General features: G+C 43.3%; 1 protein-coding gene across 1 annotated transcript in view; it reads left to right on the top strand.

Moving 5' to 3' along the window:
- GAS2L3 (growth arrest specific 2 like 3) overlaps window positions 1–26220 on the top strand; it is a 382944-nt gene that overhangs the window by 274897 nt on the left and 81827 nt on the right. The window contains exon 6 of the mRNA XM_078678704.1: window positions 17980–18121. Within this exon, the coding sequence (XP_078534830.1) occupies window positions 17980–18121 (142 nt within the window). The remainder of the gene's footprint in view (window positions 1–17979; window positions 18122–26220) is intronic.

Genomic DNA, 26220 nt, shown 5'->3' with positions numbered 1-26220 from the left:
CGCTTCTGTTGACATTAAGGATATGCCAATTAGCATACAGAATTTGTTGGATTTGTTTATTCAACATGGAGTGCCTTGTTACGAATACTAAACTGGCATCCCGTTTGTCGTTGGTGCCTGTAAGGAGATGCTGACGATCATAATACCTGGCTCTTTTATAGGAGTCCCGTATCAATCTATGCGGATAACCGCGTTCTAGAAACTTCTCCTTCATTACAGTAGCCCTCTGGTCATAGTCAGTTAATCTGGTACAATTCCTCCTCAGTCTAAGAAATTGACTGAAGGGAATGCTATCTTTCTGTGACGAGGGGTGGTAACTACTGTAATGAAGGAGAGTGTTACGTGCTGTCGGTTTAGTAAAAAGGTCCATGATTAGCTTTCCTTCATGATGTTTAATATTCAAATCTAGGAACTCAATTTCTGAGTTACTCATTTTCTCCGTGAATTTTAAATTGGGATCACAGGCATTCAACCAAGATATAAAATCTTGTAGAACATCCTCATTATCGTCCCAAATGAAAATAATGTCATCAATAAAACGTGATCATTGCTTTACTGACACTAATTCTATTTCTCGCATTCATTATGGCCACACTAAAATCTCATGGCTTCAGTGACGAAGAATTTGCCTCTATGGTAGGGTCTTCGGCTAGTTTTGATACTAGAAACACATCAAACAATGAGCAATGTGAAGACCTACTAAAACTATTGGCCCTCAAAAAGAAAAGTAAAAGAACTGAGTTACATGGAAGATTTATTCTAGACTATCTTAAAGCAGGAGTTATTCCGCAGGGTCTCCAGATAAAAAACATCCCTGGTCTATTTATCCACCTAAAGCATTTTCTTGAACGTTGGTCCCTTATTTCTAATAGATGTTCTAGGGACCACATGATGCTTATAGTAGAAACGGTCAGAGAGGTCCTAGATGAACTAGCCAAAGAAATTGCAGATCTTGAGGATAAGATCAAAAACTCTACAATAATTACAGATATTAAAAAAAAGCTAGAAGATGTAGAGATGGACCTCAATTCATATAGTGACTATCTGTTTAAGCGCAAAATGGATAAATTACAGAAAGATTTACGCTTTTTTAGTATGGAAAAAGTATATCCATACCTGGCAGATAATTTCTATGCCCAAGTAAGCGAAAATGACCTAGAACATACAACCCATTCAGATTCAAGATCAAAAAAAATTTCCACTTTTTCCAATTCCTCAGATTCAGGAAGTAACTCTAGTATGCCACCTTTTCAACCGAGGGGAAATCGTTTCAGAGCCAATCAAGGGTACAGACCTTTTTTAGGGAGACGTCAACCGAGAGGAAATTGGAGAACGAATTATCGATCCCAATATCGGCCACAACAGCAATACCAATACAACCAACAATATCAACCACAAGAACAATATCCATCGAACCAACCATATCAACCTCAGGGTCCCTATCAGCCCCAATTCCAGGACAATCAACAGAATACGGAGAGATATCTAGAAACGAGAAATGCAAGGTATTGGAGACAATGAATACAATACCTATTTTCAATTTGAGTAGCCATAATACTAACTCAGCCACTCTTGCAGTACTCTCGAGAGGTCTCTCGTTTGTCCCCCACTCTGGTTTGAATAAGTTCGAATTATTCAATGACATGATAAGTTTTTTTCGGAAAATACAATTAAAATTTTTTTCTCCAATCAAGAATGCGAGTTACCAGAACCTAATAGATCTGGTTTGTCACCGAAATCGATTTTTACACCGTCTCTGGATCAAGTCGATCCGGAAATAGGAATTTTTGAAAAGATTGTCACCTCTAAACTACAAAACATCACCAAATATATACCACATACCCCCTATAATATCTCTATTGATGAACACAATGCATTATTACAACTAAAAGAATCAACTCAAATAATTGTGAAAAGTTGTGATAAGGGAGGGGGAATTGCCATTTTTGATACCAATAACTATATCGAGAAAATGGTAAACATGCTTAGCGATACAAAATTCTACTCTAGAATTACTAAAGACCCAACTAGTACCATCAAAAATAAGATCACCAGATTAATTTCCAAAGCTTTAGGTAATGGAGATATTTGTCAGAAAGAGCATGACTACATGAACATAGGAAACCCAAAAATGGCTAGTATATATGGGATCCCCAAAGTTCACAAGAACGAACATGATCCCCCCCTTCGTCCGATAGTTACCACCATCGGAAGTGTGACAGAACCCATCTCAAAGTACATAGATGCTATCTTGCGTCCTCACATAGAGAAAATTCTAGGACACATCAAAGATACCAGACATGTAATTACTCAGTTTGAAGGTACCACGTTCAATGCTCACCGTCAGTGGATGGTAACACTGGACGTAGAGAGCCTTTACTCCAATATTCCCTGTGAAGGGGCGATGGAAGCCACCAAGTGGTTCATTGAGTCCTTCAACATTGACTGTAATATGTCATTTATTTTGGACTGTCTCCAAATTATTTTGGAAAATTAACATTTTTGAATTTGCAGGGCAACTCTATAAGCAAATCAGAGGAGTCAGCATGGGCGCTTCGTGTGCACCCACAATCGCTAACATTTATGTGGCTTTATTTGAGGAAAAATTTATTTTTAATGAGGTTGCACCTTTTTTTGAATCAATTTTTTATTGGCCACGTTTTATTGATGACATTATTTTCATTTGGGACGATAATGAGGATGTTCTACAAGATTTTATATCTTGGTTGAATGCCTGTGATCCCAATTTAAAATTCACGGAGAAAATGAGTAACTCAGAAATTGAGTTCCTAGATTTGAATATTAAACATCATGAAGGAAAGCTAATCATGGACCTTTTTACTAAACCGACAGCACGTAACACTCTCCTTCATTACAGTAGTTACCACCCCTCGTCACAGAAAGATAGCATTCCCTTCAGTCAATTTCTTAGACTGAGGAGGAATTGTACCAGATTAACTGACTATGACCAGAGGGCTACTGTAATGAAGGAGAAGTTTCTAGAACGCGGTTATCCGCATAGATTGATACGGGACTCCTATAAAAGAGCCAAGTATTATGATCGTCAGCATCTCCTTACAGGCACCAACGACAAACGGGATGCCAGTTTAGTATTCGTAACAAGGCACTCCATGTTGAATAAACAAATCCAACAAATTCTGTATGCTAATTGGCATATCCTTAATGTCAACAGAAGCGGAAAGGAGATTATAAACAAACCTCTTTTTGCTTATAAGAAAAATAAAAATATTAAGGATATAGTGGTCAGATCCAGGATGTCAACTATGAAGGCCAAGAGCCAAAGAGATATTATCACTGGGGCTCCAGTGATAGGAAATCGTAGGTGTGGAATCTGTAAAATTTGTCCACTAACAATTGAAACTGCAGAATTCACTTTCAACAATATAACTATTCCCTTGTTGACCATGACAAATTGTAAAACTACCAACATTGTTTACCTTTTAATCTGTCCATGCAACAAAGGATATGTTGGTGAATCCTCACGTTCTGTATGTACAAGAATCACGGAACACAAATCAGCGATTCGTACACGAAAGCTAAATGCCCCCCTAGTGTCGCATTATCTAGACAAGGATCACAAACCTGAAGATATCCAGTGGGTAGTCTTAGAAAAAATTGTTGCAAAATCAGGCATTAACATAGACAAAATTCGTCGCAAACGTGAAGTGTTTTGGATTTTCACTCTGGACACTTTTAAATCGGGCCTGAATTCCGAAATTCCATGGCAGCAAGCGATCCTCTAATTATAGTATCAGGGTATGACCTTAAACATAGACATGTACTTAAAATTACTGAGTGTCACTGTGTGACTCGTTTGACGATCTGGTGTCATGTGTATGGTGGGTAATATTACATACCTTATGAACTAGTGACGATAATGTCCATCACGGATTAAATGTTTGTATGGAGTGTATGTGTCGCTTCATTCAGACATTAAATACCGTCTGGTTATAAAAATATCTGTTTCAATTCGTTTTTCTGTGATAAAACGAGTTTATAATTTTGTTAGTTAGTTTCTTGCAGATATTATCTGTATTTAAATCAAAAACATTTTTTCCGTGTAATCATCAAATAAAGATGAACGAAAGTCTTTTCTTCAGCTGCTCCGGTAGTTTCAATATTTATAGCTCAAACCCCTGAGTAGTCTGTCTTCAATCTTGTTTTGGTTGCTGCGACTCGAGACTAGGCCGTTACACGTCATCAAGCCGCGCTATCTGTAATTGGCAGCAGCTGTCAGGCACGTAGTGCGAGCTAATGAGAGCGCGCAATTGTGTATATATAGCCGGAAATCGCCCAATTCGTTTAGATCACGGACATCAGAAGCACCGAACGATCAGAACCCCCGACCCAGCGCACGACATCCTAGAGACGAAGGTATGCTTTAAATCCAAGTGGAACCTCTTTGGATTTATAATAGTTCAGCTTCAGATAAGGGATTAGGAGTGATTCTATTCTATCTGTTTTATGTCCAGGTTATGGGAAGCCTGAACTACGTGAACTTCTATCCGGCATATGTACTGACATCAACACGTTAAGGTAATGGGATATAAGGATACGATGAGAGAGGCTACCTACACTATTATTATGCCTAGTACAATAGTGTTTTCTTTTTATTGATTTTTTAGAGCATATATACAACAAAGAACTCCTATCCAGCATATGTACCCGCATTACTGCGTCAAGGTAATGGCAGTAAAAGATTCGATTAGAGAGGCTATCTACACTATTATCATGTTTAGTACAATAGTGTCCTTCTATCTTTTAGAGCATATTTACAACAAAGAAATAGATTACGGCACTTGACATTTTCGCTGGAATTCAAATAGAAAAATAGGATGTTGCCCTGAAAGTTACAAATAATAATCGTCGGATATTTGAGGTAGGAACTCCCCTCTTTAAAAGTGTCTTTAAGGGACTTTTTGGGTGCAATGCGTGCGTTTACTCAGCCGTATTTATGATGAATTATTACACGCTTCATTTATATGTATGTTGTGTTTCTCTCTTTAAATACAAAATCCTAAGTGTATACCCCTATAATTCTTGTGCGATTACCGCCCTGTCATAACTGTGACCATTGTGGGGCTAAAATTATATATATCGCCAGGACATTTTTTTGGTCCGCAACTTGTAATTGTTTGTATACTTTTGTCCGGAATAGACCTTATTTGACAAGAAGGGTATTGCGGTATAAAAATAAAAATTTGCTATAGGCCCTTGGTTAGCCAACTCTATATATTGTGAACAGACTCTAAATGAAACAAACAAGGGTGCAGTGACATACAAATAGTAACCTTTTTGCCCTTATTAATTTAGAGTCAGGCTACTTCAACAAAGACCCCATGGATACGTTTTTAACGCCAATTGACCTAATTCATTGAATTCAACACGTGATTGAGTGCGCTGAAAGTCATTTTGCAGAAATAAATCAGGTACATCTCCAATGTAGGGCAGCAAAGATAGTGTCTAATAGTGTATGGTAAATCATTAGTGTCTAAACAAGATCGTATGTCTATTTTTCAGCATATCAGAATCGATACTAATGAAATAGTAGCTGTCGGCATAGGAACCAAATTTTCTGTGTTGATTCCACAACGTGACATTTATGATGTAAGTAAAAATGGTTGTATCCTTATTCTTCAGTAAGGGCAACTATAGGTTGATTTATTAGGTACTTTATTCACATCTAGAGTTATCTTGTTTTCTTGATTTCTCTCTTTCGAAGCATCTGTCTCTAATATGGAACTGTTGGTCTGTGAACCCTTTAGAAAAGCTATCACAGTTAGGAGTAAAATAAAAATGTTTAAACTTTATGTGACTTTTCAACAAAAGTATATTAAATATAGCTAAAAGTAAAGAATGATCATCTACAAGGTAACCTGGCATGTTTAAATTAAATAATTAGATGGTTTCGTTATAATTGATATTGAGTGGTTGCACTAAAATGCTAACACTGTATATATATATATATGCATCTGTATACTAAATGTTATAGACCCTCTAATACAGAAACAGAAATTGTACTGTAAATTACTGAAATTGATTTGTACGTATGTGCTGTTTATATATTTATATATATTTTCTGTTTTTGTTTTGTCTGTTTAGGTTATATCACCTTTTTTTTGTTTATATGTAATGTACGAATGACGGTCACCTGACGAAGGCCTTTGGGCCGAAACGCGCGTAGTCCTATTCAACCGCATTGCCTTCCTCAATTGTTCCAACGACTGAATATCTCGTATATCACTGGTGTATTTTGTTTTTGATATTGTGGTTATGTAATTTTTCTGTCTACACTCATTGTCCTTGCACTTTTCTAGTTGTAAATAACAATTTTCTTCCCTGCTTTTGAACATTATTTATCATATATAAATGTTTTTAGTGTAAAAAATGAAATGAATAAGTAAAAGAATTATAAACAAAAGACAAAAATAACATGAAAATATACTATAACCAAAATAAAAAGATTTAAGAATTTTTGTATAAATCTCTGTTTCAGCACATACTTATTTGAATGTTGTGGAGGGTTTATTATTATTAGATGTTGATTTAGGGTCTATTTATGCCCTTGGAGTTTGCTACATCTTTTCTCTACATAGTTTATTTTCCCTACGAGTAGCTAACTCAGTACATTGTAGGGGCCCCCTTTTTTCCATTGAAGCGAGACTGATGCTGGACACCCCCGCAGGATATGTTGGTCGATGGACCTGCAAGCTCACAGTGCCACCATATGCCCCCCCCCCCCGCCTCCCCTATAAGTTGGGACGTTTTCAATATGTTTATTGAACCAGCGTTATTCTTCTATAAAATACGTGCGCTGCAATGATTAATCTACAGAAGCAGAGAAAAGTGATTGCAAGCACCTGAAGCGTAAATAGTAAATCCAGTTCTTCCATGGTACTAAAGCAGTGTACATATACAGGCGTATAACCCAAGGCTGTAATTGAGCGTATTCCTACTATGCAAACCCCTATTCTAAGCATACCTAGTGTGTGTGTAGGTGTAGAGCCAAGAATCCCCCCAAGGGACGATCCAACTCCATTACTTGATGGGAGAGCTTGAAGGACCTCGTCTTGGTCACAAACTGGACACCCCTCACGAGATGTCAGACCTTGCGTGGTGAAGCCTTCGCATGCAGGGCCCCTGGGTATCAGCTGAAGTGCATCCTCTATCAATCTATCAGGATGCTCATCTTGTATAATGGAAAGCAGCTTTGCGATGTGTGGATAGATTAGCGATGTTATGGATATATAGATAGCCCTGTCGCCCCAAAGTTGATGATAGCGATGACATGTACATAGTGCGAGAAGAGACCTTGTACATGATGATCAGGGCATTGTGATAATGTTGTGCAAAGCTAGATATGAAAACATTTTGTTTCGGGAAAACTAATCCAACATTGTTGTGCACACAAATATGTGCAAAAGGTCAATGCTGAAAAATAGAACAATGTAAGAAATAAGCTGCTTCGCTGCATGGGTCTAACCTGGGAATATAACAATATCACCTCATCAAGCAAACTAACTGAATTCACCAACACCTCTAACATGTGCGCACAAAGGTTTATATGTACACTTATAAGACAAAGACCAGTATATTTATATATTAAGAACATTGATGAAATTTGTTCAGCGCCCATTCTCTATGCCTACAGAACCTGCTGCTCATGGCCTTGTGCCATGCGCTAAAAGGTTTTTGTCACAGGGAGTGATCTTTCACTACCCTTCACACCTAGTTGACATGCCCCTACAGACTACTGTACATAGGTTTTACCATGTCAGGCCGGCTCTGTTTGCAGGATATTGGGCACTCTCTGCACCCCCTTTCTAGAGGCTTATTACTGTGCAGCAACATTGGGTGCAATGCCTGCCCTTCAGCTGTGCCCTCAAGCAAATCCTAATGCCATTTGTGGCCAACTGAGTACATTCCATTCACATCAGGATGTAGGCACCAGGCATGGCCTCCCAGTCAGGGCCGAAGGCTGCACCTTTCTCCTCGCTTTCATGGACACATAACCCACTGCTCATGACAATTGATCATGGCCAGCATCCTTGAGATTCAGAAGGTAGTCTTTGGCTAAGCCTTGCATCCTGTCTTTGAATCCCTAGTGTCCACTGTAAACGGACCTTGGTCATTCACAGCATCTCATCACAGGTCTTCGCCTCTTGACCCCGGACATTAGTTGCAGATGAGTTTTGGTCTTGTGCAACAGGTTCTGACGCTAAAAACAGGACCTTCTATTCAATCATCTTTTCAGTTTCTTTTATTTTTTTGCAGCTTTCTGAGACATTCTAAAACAGTTTTTTGAGTTCTCAGATTTGGTAGGCTGATTGAAACCTACCTTTTCATTAATGTAAAGACAAAATGTACCATGTGCCCTCCTGTACTTGAAGCATGCCCAACCTGCACCCACATGGGTTGCTATGATTTATTTTTGGGACACAGGTTCGAGAACTGTTATTGAACTGCTGGCATCATGAAGTGGTGCCAGAACAATCAGATCACACTGCTGTGTTTCTCGAAGGTTTGTGACAAGTTAGTATCATTTGGGAAAAATCGGCTATCTCCACCATGCAGATTTGTTTTCACAATTCAAAATTGATTCTCAAACTGATATTCTCAATCCAGTCATGAATACGACTGTCAAAGTATAATAAAAAAAATGTTAATCCTTCACAGCCCACTTGACACCTCTTTTTTAACTCAAAAGCATTAAGCAGAGCTGAACAGATTTAAATCAAACCACAACAAGCATTGGCATAGCCAATAGGTCTCGCCTTCGGGACCTTGTAAGTGTTTAGCCATGCAACAGTTGCTGTTGTTGCACCAAGGATACTGTGCTGCATAACTAAATACTTATAAGGTCCCAAAAGTGAGACCTATTGACTATGCCAATGCTTGTTTGAAATGGCAATTGAAATCACCCTGTAACTGCTGGCCCTGACGGTCTGGGGAGACCAGGCACTAGACAACCATTCGCTTCTCTGCAATTTGGCCCTGATGGTGGTGCAGCGAGACCTGATTCAAAAGTGTGGGAGTGCTACACAGGGCTTAAAGTGGGCTGGGTCTCACCGGTGCTGAGCACCGGCAGGTTTTCAAAGGGGACTCGAAACGGGTCTCTATCGGGCTCTGTTTTGTGCCCTGGCACAAGCGGTCCGTTTCTTTCATTACTGCAGTGACAGCAGACACATCAATGTGCGCCTGCTCACACTGCTCCGTTCTCACTTGTTAAGTTACGGCATGACATCTTGCCAGGTGAGCGTTGTAGGGAAGGGAAATCGTTTAAAGAAAGTAATTTTCTCTCTGGATTTCCCTTCTCTTTTTGAAACTCAGGAGCAGCAACATGGTGTCACCAGGGGTTTAAGTGGAAGCATTTTCAATTTTATATACAAGCCATAGTTGCAGCTTATTTATCTTAGGCAACTAACAACCATTGACAAACCCAATAGTACTGACTTGTAGGTATGATGTTTCTTGTATCATATATCTGAATGCAATGTCGGAAACAGCACAATACAATTTGGGCGGCACACAATGCTAGGCACAGATTTTTACTTGTGTGTTTGTAAGCCATGCCCTTAATTACATTGGCCACGCCCCTTTGAGAGCCTCCCTAGTTTTTTATCCCACTTAAAGCCCTGGTGTTACAGGTCTCATGGTGAGTGAGTTGGAGTCCAGTATGGACTCATGCAGGAGGGCTGAAAAACTGGTGAACCAGGCCCTGGCCAAGATTGCCCCGAACACTTGCGAAAATATGTGGCCCATGGACTAGCACAGACTGAGGATGCAGTCTCGTAAATTCACTAGAGAATCCTGGGCTTGGAAATAGGGAGGAGTAAAGGCAACACCGGGGCCGTAGCGAGGAGTAGATTTTTACACTGAAGTTACACTGAAGCGCCTTGTAAGGACACATGCCCGCCCATCTACTGGTATGTGGTAAGGCACAAAAATACTGTACCAATGACCGAGCTGGTATGCCTCATACAGTTTGTTCTGTTGTTTATGGGTGGTTGCTTTTTACCATCAAGTGTTGAAATGCTTGACATGTATAAAATCAATAAAGAATGCTCGTGCCATTCAACGAGAAATGTGACTGCTGCTCAGTGAAAAGCAGCACGCAGGGTGCCGGGGGGGGGGGGGGGGGAGGGAGAGCGAGGCAAAAGGGCTCGAAGGAATGTGGATGTTAGGGAAGCACACTGGAGAGAAGCACGTGAGGGCAAACACAACACTGAGGAGCGGTGGGAAGAAGCACATGAAGAGAGAACATTGGGTGCAGCAGAGAGTGAAAGAGCAGTGCCTGGGGGAGACCGCAGGAACACATGCACTTTTGTGGAGTGTTTAACAAACCAGCATTGGCCGCGCGGCCGGGCGGCAAAGAACAGAAAAAAACCTGCGAGAATAAAAAAAAAAACGCGAGTGGTGACGCGCGTGGGTGCACGCGCATCACCTCAAGTGCTACCTTGCCGGCGATCAGCTTGCTATAACGCGCATGCGCGCGTGCTCTTGTGCGCGTTCTAGCAAGCTGATCGCCAACAGAGTAGCATTTTCAGAGCCCCACTAAAGGTCTCGGCGGAGATCAGCGCAATTGCTGGATCAGGCCGAGACCTAAAAAGGGCCTATTTGTGATAGAAAACGTTCTACTTATTTTGCCCCAAATAACTTTGACCAACTGCGCAAATCTTGGAATGAAGAAATTTAGTTGGATGCCTCAAGCGACTAAAATGCTGTGCAGCTTCATGAAACGGCACAAGTGCTACTGGCAGTTCAAAACCCCATGTCCTATGGCAATTGAAACTGCTTGAGGAAGAAACATTAGAAGGGCTGGATCTGTCTTAAAAAAAAATAAAAAGATGAAATAATTTCCGTCGCTCATTGGGATCCGCAAATAGATACTGGATTTTGACCACCATTTTGTGAGGGGACTGACCCAGAGCTGCACCATGTACCCTGAGTCTGGTGTGTAGACTAGAAGGATGTGCATAAGAGGTTCTGGGGGCATACAAGCAGAGGCAGTTGCACGCAGCCACAATCTGTGAGTTTTGGGGGTTACATGAAGGCCATTGATTTTGGATATATGGGTACGAAGTGTGGCTCACCGATTAGAGCGGCAGACCCTGAGGCAGAGGTCTGGCCCGGGACCATGGTTCAATCCCCGTCGCGGCAGGGTCTTGTGCTCAATGTCCTCGGACCCGATAATTCTCGCCTCGGTGCCTACTCTAATCATGGGTTCCACTCTGCAACTCTGGGCAATAGCTTGCTTAATCTCCACACCGGCCCTAACAACGCTAAGATGCCTGGCTTCACTTGGGGGTGCCCAGGAGTGGACACCTCACACGAATAGGCCAGGAAGGGTTCCACAGCGGTATTCGTACAGCGCTTAGAGACCCCTGGGTGATAGGCGCTACACAAGTGCAAATTACATTTACATTTACATTTACCTCAAGGCACGGCCTAGAAAGAAATAATTACAGCCTAAAAAGAAATACTTACATCTGACAATCTTAACGGTTGATGCATCAGTTTGCAAAGTGTGTTGTCTTTGAATTTATTGAGCCATGACTCATACGTCTTGTACATTTGTAAAATGCTGTGTTTTGGTTGTGTGTGCGAATAAAACATTAGCAAAATAATAAGAACATGTTGGGTACATGGCCTGGTGACATTTTTAAGGGTAAAATGTGTAATTTGTATATTTTGTTTCTCTGAAAAATCATCAAAGGAAATAATGGTTCTTTACTTAAAGGCAAGCTATTGTTTGTTATTTTTTTATTGAAATTCTCCTAAAGTGTCAGTTGATGGTATGTTAAGGTAACGATGCAATTCCTAAAAAACACAAACTAGCCAATTGTGATGAGCAGCTCAATCGGAACTCCATCTCCACCGTGCACTGCTCATGACCGTGGACTCCTTTGTGGACTATAAAAAGGGATAGCATTTTAAAGTTTAGCAGAGGGCATTTTTCCTAACCTTGTATCATTTCAGTAGCAAATCATGGCTGCCTGTGCTTTCTCCAACTCCGCTCTCCCCCACCATAAAAAAATGGAAACTCTTCAGTTTAGTGTTGTGATGTATTCCTATAGGTTCTGTATCGATCCCCCTATTCCTGACCCTATTCTGGTTAAGAAGTTAACTAGCAGCCATCCCATGATGCAGAAACCGTTATCTGATTACGCCAGACCACGGCACAGGAGCGCGTTATCTGATTAGGTCATAACGCTTGCCATCTAATTAGGCAAAGCAATATTCCTCCAGCCCCTGATAAGGCATACGGAGTTCTCAAAACAAATCAAACCTATGACAACCTGGGAAAAACCCTGCGACCATTGTTTTGATTTCACCGAGAACTTCAGCATAAGAATGTGCTAACGACCAGCTCGTATGACATCCTTATTGACGTATCTATGTCCATCCTTACGTCAATCTCGGCACCTTACAGGTATAAATATTACCGATATTGCCTTAAGCAAACACACGCGGTGGTGACGAGATCGGAGCAGCGAGACTTGCCGAAGCCCACTGACGCTGCCCCGCCTTCCTGACGCGCTGAGAACGAGTCCTGCCTTTCTCCTGCCGAGAAATCCAGCTCCGGCGCTTCCGAGCAGCCCTTGCAGGCAGCCTGGAATATCGAGACCAAAGATGAGAGATACCATCCCTCAATCATCCTAGATTCAAGGTACGGAACTGAATAACCCCTTGCAGAGAATTCTTGAATCAGTCACTTGGCAAAACAAACTTAACTTACACTGCAACTTTCTATCCCCGCCCACGTATTAGGCTTAGGTCAGGTACACTGGGGTAGGCGTAGTCAGAAGCACCAGTTGAGTACGATTAGTCGAATGTATATGTGTATGTATCTATTTTATCCATTTTAAACCACCATATGGCTTAGAAACCATATAAATGTTTTTACAGTATTATTTTATACTTCTGCTTTTATTGTATGCACTTTACTTAACCATAAGTATTGCAATAATATCGATTCATTTCGCTTGTACGAGAAAAGAGACTGATCAATAAATAACATCTTTTATTGAACACGCCCGTCTCTTCCTTTTCTCTACAATCTGGTGAAACTAAGAATGCACGTACTGACTGAGTAAAATAAGTTGTCTTTTGTTTTCACACGACTCTAGAGATACACTCTTGATTAGGGGAGAGCAAAGTTGTCATGTTCTATGGTTGTCAGAAACTAAATCCCTTCTTGTCTATCCAGGGAGGTTCAACTCCTCCTTGCCTATTCGAGAAAGTTTCTAGTGAACTCTGAGCTAGCTGGCAAACCCAAAACTTTAAGTCTAATATCGACAGTAGAAGACCTAGTTAACGTCTGGTCTAGGTCTATATTATTGGAGGTATTATTCCAATGCGCAGAGCCTATTGGGATAATAGGAACTACACTACAGTGTCACTGAGTGGATTCGCTCGGCATTCAGAAATCGGTTTGTTTTCCAAATGAGAAATTACTTTTCTGGACCAGTTTTCTTTGTGTAAAAAATAAATATGATCTTCTTCTGCAGTTCTTTAGCCAGCTTGCTTCAGCTATTCATTAAATTCCAGCCCCATCCCTTCCATGGGAGACCATTTCAATTGGAAGGAAACACAAGTCAATTAAAGCCACAGTAATGGTGTAGCATCATCCAATAGGTGACTAAAGGGATTCACCGGACATCTGGACTCTCCTGGAAGGAATGGTTGTGAAAACCCATTTAAATTAATAAATTTTTCGCTTTTCCTACTTCAGGGTTCTTCAGTTATGCAGCCTTGCCTTACAAATTGTCTGCACAACATTCTTTGCTGTTGGGCGTGATAACAGATCACAACAGTATGTGCTTGCTCTGCACCACAACATGAATAAACATAATTCACAAAGGGCAATATGGAATTCAAGCCTTTCAAGTTACAAATGACGAAATTGGGCATCATTTAGGCGTTTAATTGGTTTTGGATACACAGTACGTAACTATGTACCTCTAGTTGAGTAGTGTTTTGTTAGTGCATCCAGACAATCAACATTCAACAAAAACCTAATGGGTGGAATGCTTGAATTAATTGCAGCCACTAGTAATTACTTGGGCTGCATCCAAGTCCATTGTTTCTTTGCCCACCATGTCACTTCAGATTAGACCCAGTCATGTGCTATCAGCCTTGATCCTGCTCCAATTAGAACAGTCCAGCACACTAGGGGCCAGATGTAGGAAGCGTAATTCCAGTCGGTAACGGCCGAAATTACCGAATTTCGGCCGTTACCGACCGGAATTAGGCTTTTCATATGTAGGTAGCTTCATTTCAGATTCGGTAATTTACCGAATCGGTATTTAAGAATTCGATAAATTACCGATTCTTAAAAATACCAAATCGGTAAATTACAGAATCTGAAATGTAGGGAGCACTCAAATAAGTGATTTTCTTATCTTAGGATTCGTTATTTACCACCAACTAGAAGTTGGTGGTAAATAATGGAAACCTTAGAAAAGCATAAATAATGAAAACCTTAGAAAAAGCATTTTTTTTGCTTTTCCAACAGTGCCATGTTGCAGACATATATGCCCTTAGGGCATATATGTCTGCAACATGTGCACCCATACACATTTGAGGGGTGCAACAGGGTGTCAAAGTGCCACCCTGCCACCCTTCAATGTTACCCCCATTTACCGAATCGGTATTTACCGATTCGGTAATTGACACTCATTCCTATGGGCCACCAGGCCCATAGGAATGAATGGCAATTAACGAATCGGTAAATCCAGATTCGGTAATTACCGAAACTTACCGATTCGGTAATTATTTAAGAAAAATTACCTACATCCCATTTGCCTGTTCTTAAATACCGAATCGGTATGATTCGGTATTTAAGAATCGGTAATCTGGGATTACCTACATCGGGCCCTTAGTGCCAAGCCAGGTCCTGTCTGAACTGGAAGACACGCAACTGTTCCACATGCTACTGGTCCTCCTTCCGAGTCAAGACTGATTTGGATAAGGCGGGTCTCTGTCTAAAGTGGCACAAAGGGTGGAAAAAGGTGTCCTGGAATGCGACGCCGAATGATTGCTAGTGGCCAAGATTAATTTAAGCATTCAGCCCATCACCTTGTTTTTTACAGCAGATGGTCTAAGTGTGAGGGGTATGCCCAGACATGGGTCCCATGCACACTGTGCCATAGGACTTTAGCTGAACCTCACGGGTGAGACCTAATCAGACCAAACCCAGTCTGGGTTGCTTGTGTTCCCACCTGTAGGGGGCGTGGCCTGGCAGTTCGGACTAGACTGCTCCTAATTAGGCAGGACCAAGAGTGATTTGCATATGGGGAGTCTCTGTCCAGAATGACACATTGGATAAAAAACAATGGTCTGTAGAGCGGCCCAAGCGATCGCCTGTGGCTGAGATTATTAACACAAGCATTCCTTCCTTCACCTACTAGTTGTTTTTACAGAAGATCAGAGGCATGGCTTCGGACCACGTGCTAAACTCACAGTATAACATATGTTTATGTATGTAAGTTCAGTGTACACTAGGAATTGTACCGGATCAGAGCCGGTCTCCGAGCAAAACACTTGTAATCAAGCTTTTTTACTGGAATTCTTATAAAATGTAACCATCTGATACCATTCTCATGGAATAAAGAAAATATTTTGAACCTTTTACAATCAATTCTCCATTACCCTATCCGAGATTGCAACAGGTTATTGCTCCTTAGATGTGTCAGAGCAGCAGGGTGGGTGGGTGTCCAATGCCAAAAAAGACACCAGCATCCTTGTATAATATTTAAATGATACTGCCCAGCCAGTGTGTCAATCACAGACCCATCTCTCACGAACATCAGAAAGGGACCAGTAGAAAAGCAGATGATCAAGTTGTCCTGTTCCTGAAACATCCCACATGCTTCTCAAATCCTCTTCCCGTTCTTAAATGGTTCTTTCCCCTCCCCTCAAAGCTATTCCATTGTGTTGCTGCCTTTCCCAACTTTTTTGCCTTTTAAACTCCCTGTTCCTTTCTGCTCTGGCTCCTCGCTGCTCTTGTCGCGCAGCAGCCTCAATATTGTCCATCTGCCTGCACTCATCCTGCTATCAATGTCCTACAACAACCTCCTTCCAATTTAGCAAAGTCCGGAAAGGTTTGTTATAGTATGAGTCGACGACGTTTCGACCCCTTAAACAATGGGGGGGGGGGGGTCTCCTCAGAACCTTGGAATGGGGACACCTGATGACACATAGCAGTATTGTTCCAGATTTGGTGACCTGCAAACCAAATTAGTAATAAGGACGGGGTTACTCAGTAGAACCCAGCTTGGCGCATAGTGAGGGGAGAGGGCCCCAATCTGGCAAGTGGCAGAATGCCGCAGTGTGTTATGATGGGTCGTGCTGAAGACTGGATACTCCTGAATAAATGGGGACACGTCTCTCCTTCAGCATCCTACCTCAGTTTTATTTTGCCATTGTGCTTACATACTATTAAATATGCATACATTGTCCAAGAGAACCACTGTGCGCACATCTAGCGCCACTTCGCTTTTACATTTGGAGCCAGGTATCCAGCGCTCCTTTCTGCAAAGCACATTTGTACATAACACTCACCTGAGATTGATCCATTTAAAAAGATGGCCGCTGAATCGCAGACCTGTCAATCCTATGCAGATGTCTGGTCTTGTCGCTCCTAAACACCAGAGGGGTAGAAGGGGGTTTGAGCTTCCACCCCAGAGAAGGCCATCTGTGAAGAGTAGTGCCTCCCTCTGATGGGAACCCTCAGGTGGTGAAAGTTCACCTATATCCACCGGCTAGGGAGTGAACAAGGGAATGAGGCCTTATCAGCGTGGAACATTCCATTAAAAATCAGACCTTGCTCCGGCACTGCAACAGGGAATGAAAATCCAGCCTTACTCATGGGCTTTGACAGAATATACTGGGAGGGTGTATGGCCTCTTACTGGTCTACTCTTGGGCTGTGAATGGGCCACCTCTATGCTTCTCCTGGAGAGCCTACAGCAAGGTTCTTCAAACTGGTGTGCAGCCCCCCTAGAGTGGCCTCAGGTGATTCCAGGGGGCTCCAGGCACTGGCCAAAAGAAGCATTATGCTCTGCAATGGGCCATCACTCGCATCTTTTGTCATTTATATCCTACCTGGGAGTATGTGTCAAAAGCGGAAGGAACTCAGAATTTTCTTCCAAACCCCCAGCCACAGACTGTGGATACTTTTAATACATACAATTTAGTAGAATAAAGATTAAAAGTTCTGAGAGGTGCCCGATGATTTTATTCCACAGGGGGTGGGGGGCGGCATTAAAATGTTTGAAGATCACTGGCCTTCAGTATATGCAGATGAAGTCCAGAGAAAAGTCACTGCTCCCAGGGCTTCACAGGGGCCGTGCAACCTATGTCTGTGAAGGAGTCCTTTTGCCCCCTTTCTGCCCAGATATTTTGATCCATTCGACCAGCCAGCGGAAAGGTCTGTGGGGCAGAAATTCGGTCCCATCTACCATTTCTCCCACCTAGCAGGGCAAAAGGGAATTATTAGTTGTAATCTCTCTCCGACCGTGCAAGTGAGCGGTGTTTCTGACGTGGAACATTAGGTCACTTGCTTCTTCCATGTTACTAGGGTTTGGTATTCCAGAAGGACTAATCAAAGACAGCCATCAATAGGCCTACGCTTTGTGTTAATTCTGAATATTTTTTGGTCACATATACGTAAACACTTCAGAGTTTTCTGGTAAAAGGCACCGGATTGGTGGGTTGTCCTACCCACGGCTAACCTGCCATGATGAAGAGGAGCATTTTAGTGCCTCTCGTTCAACTCTATTGAGCACATCTGTCCTTGCATGTGTATAGCACACCAACTAGTGGCCCTATGTAATTTTTACAGGTACTGCATGCACATAATAGTTTTGTTTACAGTAATTTAGCAGTAATACAAGAGAATAACCAAAACCTAACTTTGTTTTGAAGTTCTTATTTGTTTATTTTTTTCTGCTAGCTGTTTCCTTCAAGAAAAGTTCGATGTAAGGAAAATGCCCCGTCTGGATCATTCTTTGCTCGCGACAACACCGCCAACTTTCTTCGCTGGTGCAGATACGTCGGCATTGACGAGACCTATCTTTTTGAATCTGAAGGTTTAGGTATTTTCCCATAATCTAATCTTTTGTTGTCAAGGAGTCCTAATTGTCTTTTATTTTTCTCCCTCTCGATGTATATATATATATATATACACACAATTAAGATTTTCATCTTGGCATACACTAGATGTTTTGTTAATCAAGGAACACCATTCAGAGTCACCGATAGATAGCGATAATACCATAGGGTGATGGTCCATTCACTCATGTGGGGGTGGTGACACTAGCTATTTGGAAAAGCACATCGTGTTTATCTTTGTTTGATGTCCTTTGCACTGCTCAACGGGATTGTTAAAAAGCAAGTGAGGCAGAGTTGCTGATGCATCCATATGTTCAGCCTGAGCCTTGGGACTAGCAGCTGTCCCATTGTGCTGTGAGTCTGGGTTAATTGACAGCTCATTAAGAAGATTTGCCTGCTTCGCATACATCTAGGAGTGCTTTTAGTTTGCTTCACTGCCTGCTTTGAATACTTGCAAGAGGAGATGACGCCCATGCAGTTCAGCTTTCTTTTCAGTGACAACATTTGGATTGCTGATTAACAGGTAATGACTATTACTGGTAAACGTTGTTAAAACTGGAACTTGGACCATTATATGTATACCTTCTTACCTACTATCTTGAGATGCCCAATGTGTTGGGAATCAGAAAGTCAAATTATTCCTGTTGTTTATATTAGGGATGCTCGTTCTCTACTCTGAGTGTGTTTGCTGCGCCCCACATAGAGACACCAGTGCGCACGTGCATTTTGTATGACAATTAATCCATTCCTAAAACAAATCTGTCCTCAATGGCTTTTCTTCAGGTCTTGTAGAAGTTTCCATCTTCGTTTTTTCTTTGACTTTCTGAATAGAGAAGCATTACGCAGAGTGTCTGGATCCCTTTGGAGTCCCATGATATTGGACATTGTCTTTCAAATCTATTTTATTGAAAATGTAGAACAAAGCAATACAATACAACCATCAAAATGGGGGGTGGGGAGGCAGGGAAAAAGAAACAAGAAAAGGAAGAAGAAAAAGAAAAGAAGAGGGGGGAGAAAGAGAAGGGCGGAGAGGGCAAGGGAGGAGACGTTAAAAACACAGCATTGGAGTCTCAAAAATGTCGACAGGTTAATGCAAGGGTACAAAACAGATGCACATCACTAATCTTTGACATAGTGAGGGACAGTGTTCTGGATGAAGAGCCATTTAACACATGAGATGGGGCAAGCTTTGTCGAACCAAGGGGGGAGAGAGACATTACAGAGAGCGGGGAGGGTACAACGTTTCACAATAAGTAACAAAGCCCTTGTGGATGGAAGAACCAAGTAGGGAGAGGAACACGAGGGAGGTCATGGTGACACATGTGACCAATCCCATGCAGAGGAGGGATTACGTAGTATCCCTGTTAGTGTCTATCCTGAGGGGAGTATATTGTCCTCAAAAAGGTATAAGGCCCAAAGCCTCGAGGGCTGAAGGTGTGCGTGATCAAGTTTGCAGAAATAATCTATCAATGGTTGCCAAGTGTTTGTAAATTTAGTCTTGCTGGACTGGAGCCGCGCCGTAAGTAGCTCCATAGCCATAGTATGCCACAGACGAGTAAACCAAACAGTCGCCGAGGGTGTTTCAGCCTTCTTCCAATATAACGCTATTGTTTGTTTAGCTGCGCCAAGCATATGTAAAATTAAGCGCCAGTCTCTATATGTCATGGCGAGAAGGTTTGCAGGTTTAAGTCCTAGGATAAGTTAAGTCGGGGTTTCAGGTAGGGGGTAGCCAATCACCTGTTTAATGTGACTAAGAACCTCTTTCCAATAAGTGGCCAGTAACTGGCAATGCCACCAGATGTGGAGGAACTCCCCAGTAGCTCTCGTTCAACGCCAGTTAACAGGGGAGGAATTGGGGAACATATTATGCAACACAAACGCAAAGACCTGTTCATCCAAGGCTCCTCTTCTTGAGGGTATTCATAGAAGTGGAGGCAGGGGTTCCATCACTCTTTTTCCCTACTACTTCTCACTTTTATCAGAGGTAGTGTCCTTCCACTTTGCTGCCTGAATTTTATAAACAACATTTTTGCAAAAGACAGTCAGTACCCACATACCCCCTATATGTATATATAGGGCTGTAGCTTTAATAGTGTATCTAACACAGGTTACCCAATCTATGTGTTACCGTTACAAAAAAAATTGAAAGGACAAGATGGCACCTCACATGCGCACCACCAGTTGAGCTTGCTGATTGGCACTCACCAGCTATGCTCACTTTTCTCATCATTGGTACCCACCTTGCCTTGAAATAAAGATGTGTCCCAAAAATGAGTGCAAAAAATTATAATTCCACTGAGATGTGTACCTCACGACTACCACGAGGACGAGACCCTGTGAAAATAAAACTGAAGTAAGTAGCACAATTACCAACTTTAATCTTCACTTGTGAACTTATTCAAAATTTAAAACCGGCTGCATTTGCGCAAACCACTTTATTACTCAGCAAACATGTTTCATTGCCAACATTCTTTCAAGACAATTTCGTCAGGGCAGGGTCATCATTCACCAATCTTGAACACTGGTGTCGTTCTATAAAATGGCTGTCAAATGCAAAAACAAACATGGCCTGGTTACTCAAACAAAATTCTCACTCCCCAGAATTCAACACATATCACTGTTGGTAATGACAGTAATTATCTTTACCATGTAGGAGCCCGAGTCACTCGTACCAGCTCTCCACTCGACTGCACTAAAATAAACTCCAGACGTGAGTTCCTCTTTTAGGCGTGTTCTCTACTGTAGTACAAATTCTAAACACAAAGTAAAATCGGGTGATTATTCACACCCCTATCTTTTCGTTTCCTAATCATCGCAGTAACTGCCCGCACGTCTTAACTTAACCGCCTTAACAATAAGTATCACATCTTGGCATTGCCTTTAAATAGGCGATCCTCAACGTTTCCAACAAACCTTGTCATGTCTAGAATTCACTCTGAACCTCAAACGCACCACTAGCAGCCTTACTGCCTTCATTAACAAGGAGCACGTTCCATCATCCCTCGCTCCCGGTGGAGAAACGCTGCAGTTTAAAAACACACAACCGGCTGCGTCTCGCGTCACGATTATTATGTCATTTGACTGTTATCTCACCCGTGGTGGCCATCTTAGAATTCACATAGCCCAACCCGAGTGTCATTCAAACACATGCCCCAGGGTTACTAAGCTGTGAGTTTTCTCTCTTATTTGCGCTCAAAACATTGCGGCAGCTTTAACCCCTTTTCCAATATGGTCCGAATTCTTTTACCCCTCATTTCCGGAATTCACGACTTATGCAATCTGCTCTAGTAAAAAATCTGATAGTTTCTTTACAGAACCCACATAAATATCTTGAAGACTAAAAACACCTATATAGAGTACACCTACTGTTTGCCCTTTTCAAATAGGGGTTTACCTTCAACACACGACAACCAACTCTTGTATTATGTTGAGGACTCCCTTTACATCATTAACTCTCACAGTGCCCATTTTAGATAAGGGATGTTCTCTCAACAAACTTTATTGTTCCAATACGTTCATCATGCGTTCTCCTGTAGTGTGCTAGGGCTTCCCTTCACATCACAGCCTTAAGCACTAACAAGGACTACTCAATACGTACTGATAAAAAGGTTTCAACCTCACGGACACCAACAAAACTCGACCTTTCAAAAATGGATCATACATGGTGTGTTAACTTCTGACTTTATTCCATTTAATAGAATTGTTTAATCCAATTTGGTCACATTTTTCTTGGAAAATCCAACGTGACTCTTTAGTAGCCAAAACCTTATCTTATAGTGTAAGGGTCCCCAACCACTTTTTCTAACACTACCCATGTAAAGGAGTGCTTATATTCTTTGCAGTGTTGTACCAGTTTGGTTGAAAGTTTGCCTGCTTTAATGGTACTCAAATGTTCCTGTACTCTCACTTTGATTTTACGTGTAGTGAGCCCTATATATTGCAGTCCACACTCGCACATCAGTCTGTAAACAACATTCATTGTGTTACAGTTGCTAAAGTGGGTCAAATGCCATATTTTCCAGAATTCAAGACCACATCCAAAGCCTTTCTTGTCAGATTACACACTGAACATGTACCACAAGGGTAATGTCAGAGAGGGATGGTGGTTTCTTTCTGGAGTGGTTTAGAGCGGGAATGCACCAGTTTATCTTTCAGGTTGCTTGATCTTTTAAAAGCATTCCTCGGAGGGGCCATTTTAAAACCGGTCGTAGACAGTATAGGGGGGTATGTGGGTACTGACTGTCATTTTCAAAAATTTTGTTTTATAAAATTTAGGCAGCAAAGTGGAAGGACACTACGTCTGATAAAAGTGAGGAGTGGTAGGGAAAAAGAGTGATGGAACCCCCGCCTCCACTTATATGAATACCCTCAAGAAGAGGAGCCTTGGATGGACAGGTCTTTGCGTTTGTGTTGTACATTGAGAGGAGGGCAACCTGTTTCTTTCTTTCCCTCTATAGCTCCTTATTGTTAGAACATTTTATGCAACCTGTGAGGGGTGTAATACCATTGTGTCATGACTTTATATGCAGATTCCCTCTGAGACATGCTATGTAGGACCCTTGCGATGTCACGCTACAATTGCTCCCCTTGTTTGTATGATTTCATCAGGACTACCGGACTACCATTGTGTCGGTATTGGACATATCTAATAGAGACATCTAGCCGTAGATTCCTTAACTTAGAATATCCCCAGACCTCAGACTGGATCCGGGATTTTTTTTGTAGCAGCACCTCTGCGTGCCGGGGGACGGCGGCACACGACCCCGCCCTGACGTCGTTCACGGACGTGACGTCAGTGAGGTCATATAAGTCCCTCCCGGCGCGCTGACGTCAGTTTCCTACTTTTCCGCGTGCAACGCGGATCCGGAGAAAGCCGTTCCTCTGGCCTGTTTTCAGTCCCCTTTTGACGCTTCACATCAGGAACAGTGTGCAATGCCTTCGGGCTTTAAAACGTGTACCTCATATTCGCTGCAAATGTCTGCGACTGACCCACACCTTATCTGCAAGTGGTGTCTGGGTGAACACGACGACTCGACTGATTGCGACGCCTGTCACCACCTGAAGCCGAAGTCCCTGTGGGAGCGCCGGATGAAGCTGCTTTCAGCTCGCCTGTCCCGGTCGGAGTCGTTACGGCTTCCGGCCTCCTCGGCGGCAGGTCCCAGCGGCAGTGGGTTCCATTTGCGGCGTCAGTCGCCGTCCGGTTCCCGGGTGCGTCGTTTGCCCCTTCCGGGTAAGTCACGGCGCATGTTGCCGAGGTCCTTGACCTACCTTCCTTCTGTTGTGGGGGGCACAAGTTTCCCGATATCTCTGGACGTGCGCCCCTGGGAGTCGTCCCTCCCCTATCCGCCTTATCCTGTCGCGGGGGCGACTCCGACCCAAATGGAGGCCTATGCTGTGGGCTTGCAGGCCTCCCTTGGGTCCCCTCCTCTCCCTCGGGCGTCCCCAGAGCCTGTGCTACGTGCGGGTATCCGGCAGACTCTCCGGCGAGTTCGCCCTCGGCGCCGACTGAGCCCCTTGCCTCTAGGGATGATGGAAATATGGCGGCATCAGGGTGCGGCCCGGCTGGGTCCCCCCTTTGTTCCATAACACCCCTAACGCGCCGCATATTCCAGTGGGGCTCACTGTGACGTCGCAGGTGGTTGCTGGTGCTTGCAGCTTTGCTTCGAGCCCACCTTGGCCTTCCGGACAAGCGGCTACCTGTTGGGAGGCTGAGTCGGCGCTGGTTCGGCGTCATAGACTTGCCTTCCCGGCTCCGACTCCAGTCCTTACTTCGGAGTCCGAGCCTGTTGTTGTTGAGGCTGAGTCGGCGCCGGTCCGACGCTGTAGGCTTGCCTCCCCAGCTCCGGCACCGTTCCCTTCTTTCCCTTCTTCGGAACTAGAGCCTGTTGTGGTTGAGGTCGAGTCTGCGCCGGACGAGGCCAAGTGGGTGCCAGACGGGGCAGGGTTGGCGCCAACAGAGGTCGCACTGGCGCCGCCTTGATGCCGGATTATTGACTCCTCTCCCGAGGCTTCCGGGGGAAGTTCAACGTCGCCTCAACGTCCGGTGACTCCAAATCTGTCCTTGCCTCTCCCCCCTATGGAATTTGTAGCACTGGCGGACTCCCCACCTCCTCAGGACCCTCATTCGTCAATGGGACTTCCTTCTTTTGGACATTGGTCTCATCCTCAGTTCATTGGACAACCCCATTGGGGTGGGAGGCTTAGTTTCCTGCCCTCACCCACGGATGAGTTGCTGTCCCCTCCCTGGAGGGCTACCGAGGCCGGTGCAGCTTTCATACGAGTAGACTCCTTGGCCGCCCGTGTTTTATGTGTGCAACCACCTTCAGTTCCCCCTGCCTATTGACCCTCTGCTGGATGTCCTCCGCCACACGTCAGGGTATGTAGAGCCGCTTCTGCCCTTCGAAGCTTCTCTTGATGATGCCCTTTTGGGCACCTGGGCTCGGCCAGCTTCCGGTGATGCGGTGGCTCACTCTATCTTGCACCGCCACCGTCCTGCTCCACACGATCCAGTTTGCTTATTTGTTTACCCAGACGTTCAGGGGTTTGTTCTGCGAGCTGCTTTCCCTTCCTTGCCTCAGCTGCTGCTTCCTCCCTCCCGGGAGTCCAGATGTCTAGAGTCGTGGGGTCGTAATATTTTCGCCTCCACTAGTGCAGCTCTTGACTCACTCAATACAGTGTGTGTCTTGGCTCGGGCTACTTCTGCCCTTTGCCGAGTCTCTTCTATCTTCCACTTCTGAGGGCGCTCGTGTTGACCTCCTCCATCTTCTCTGTGATGGCCGTGATCTGGCGGAATTTACAATCCGCTCGGCCCTGGATACTGCAGATTCCTTAGGCCGAGCTATTGCTGGTTCGGTTGCCCTACGGCGCCATGCTTGGTTGCGGGATGGCGTCTTCCGGAGAATATCCGGGAGCACCTTGTTGACCTAACCTTTGATTTGGTCCTTTTGTTTGATGTTCAGCGCCTCCTTGTGGGCTTTCGCCCTCACCCATAGGTCTGTACTTCGCAGGTCTCAGTTTGTCATATTCTGGGGTGGTTACCCTTTCATTTAGCATCCACCAGTTGCACTATGTGTTTTTGGGCTGGCAGTAAGCCTACTGTGGTGGTGTTCCACAGGTTGTTTGTGTTCTGTCCTCTGCCTGTGGTTTACCCTAAGAGGTTTCCCCTGTTTTTCTTGAGGGTGTGCTATACTCCAAGTGGGGTACCTATATGCTATTGAATAGCTCTGCTATGCGCCAGGCGGGCATGGAGGTCCCTGTGGGCTCTCTACGTCCACTGACACCATTATCTCACTGTTGCACGGTGTTTAATGTTGTGTCTTTTGGTGCTATCTCCTATACGCCATGGGTCTCGCCTTACTTGAGCCTTGCATATATGCCTCATTTTCCTATTTTGGAGGTTTTCAATGTATTTCAATACGCTTTAAAATGCAGCTACCTCCTGCCACGGGTGCACTAGGTCGGATCCTCCTACGGCACCCGTGGCTGGGTGGTCCTGGCTTGCCCCTTTTGCTATATATATACATATACATACATAAACATACATATATATATATATATATATATAGATATATATAGATATATATATCCACTGAAAAAAACATATGTTTCAGGGACGTTATCGTTAGTTGGACATTTCACTCATACAAAACTATAGAAATTCGCCGTTTATAGTTAGTTGAGCTAGCTAGAACTCGCCCCCGCAATGCACTGCTGATGTCGTCACATATTACATCATTCATGACATGGTCAGTGACATCACTGATGACATCATCCAGTGACTATGTGTTTCTATAAAATATAAATATGTTTTATATATATATGCCAAGGTGTATTGAAGCATAAATGGGTTTATAAGAGTCAGGATGGATAATTAAATAGGTGTGTGACACTGTATAACTGAGTGATTAATTGCGTCTTACTTAGTGCATGTGTTAGCGACTGATACATACATTCACACAGTTTATGTTGTCGTTTGCTGTGTAAGCGGTTGCATGGTTTGGTTAGCAGCTAAATGAGGATCTATATTGGCTATTGATTGGTTGTCTGAGTATCTGTATGGGTGCCTGAGTGTCTGTGTGGGGGG

This window comes from Lissotriton helveticus, chromosome 1_1, assembly GCF_964261635.1.
Source record: "Lissotriton helveticus chromosome 1_1, aLisHel1.1, whole genome shotgun sequence".
Classification (NCBI taxonomy): domain Eukaryota; kingdom Metazoa; phylum Chordata; class Amphibia; order Caudata; family Salamandridae; genus Lissotriton; species Lissotriton helveticus.
This window is presented reverse-complemented; position numbering and strand designations above follow the sequence as displayed.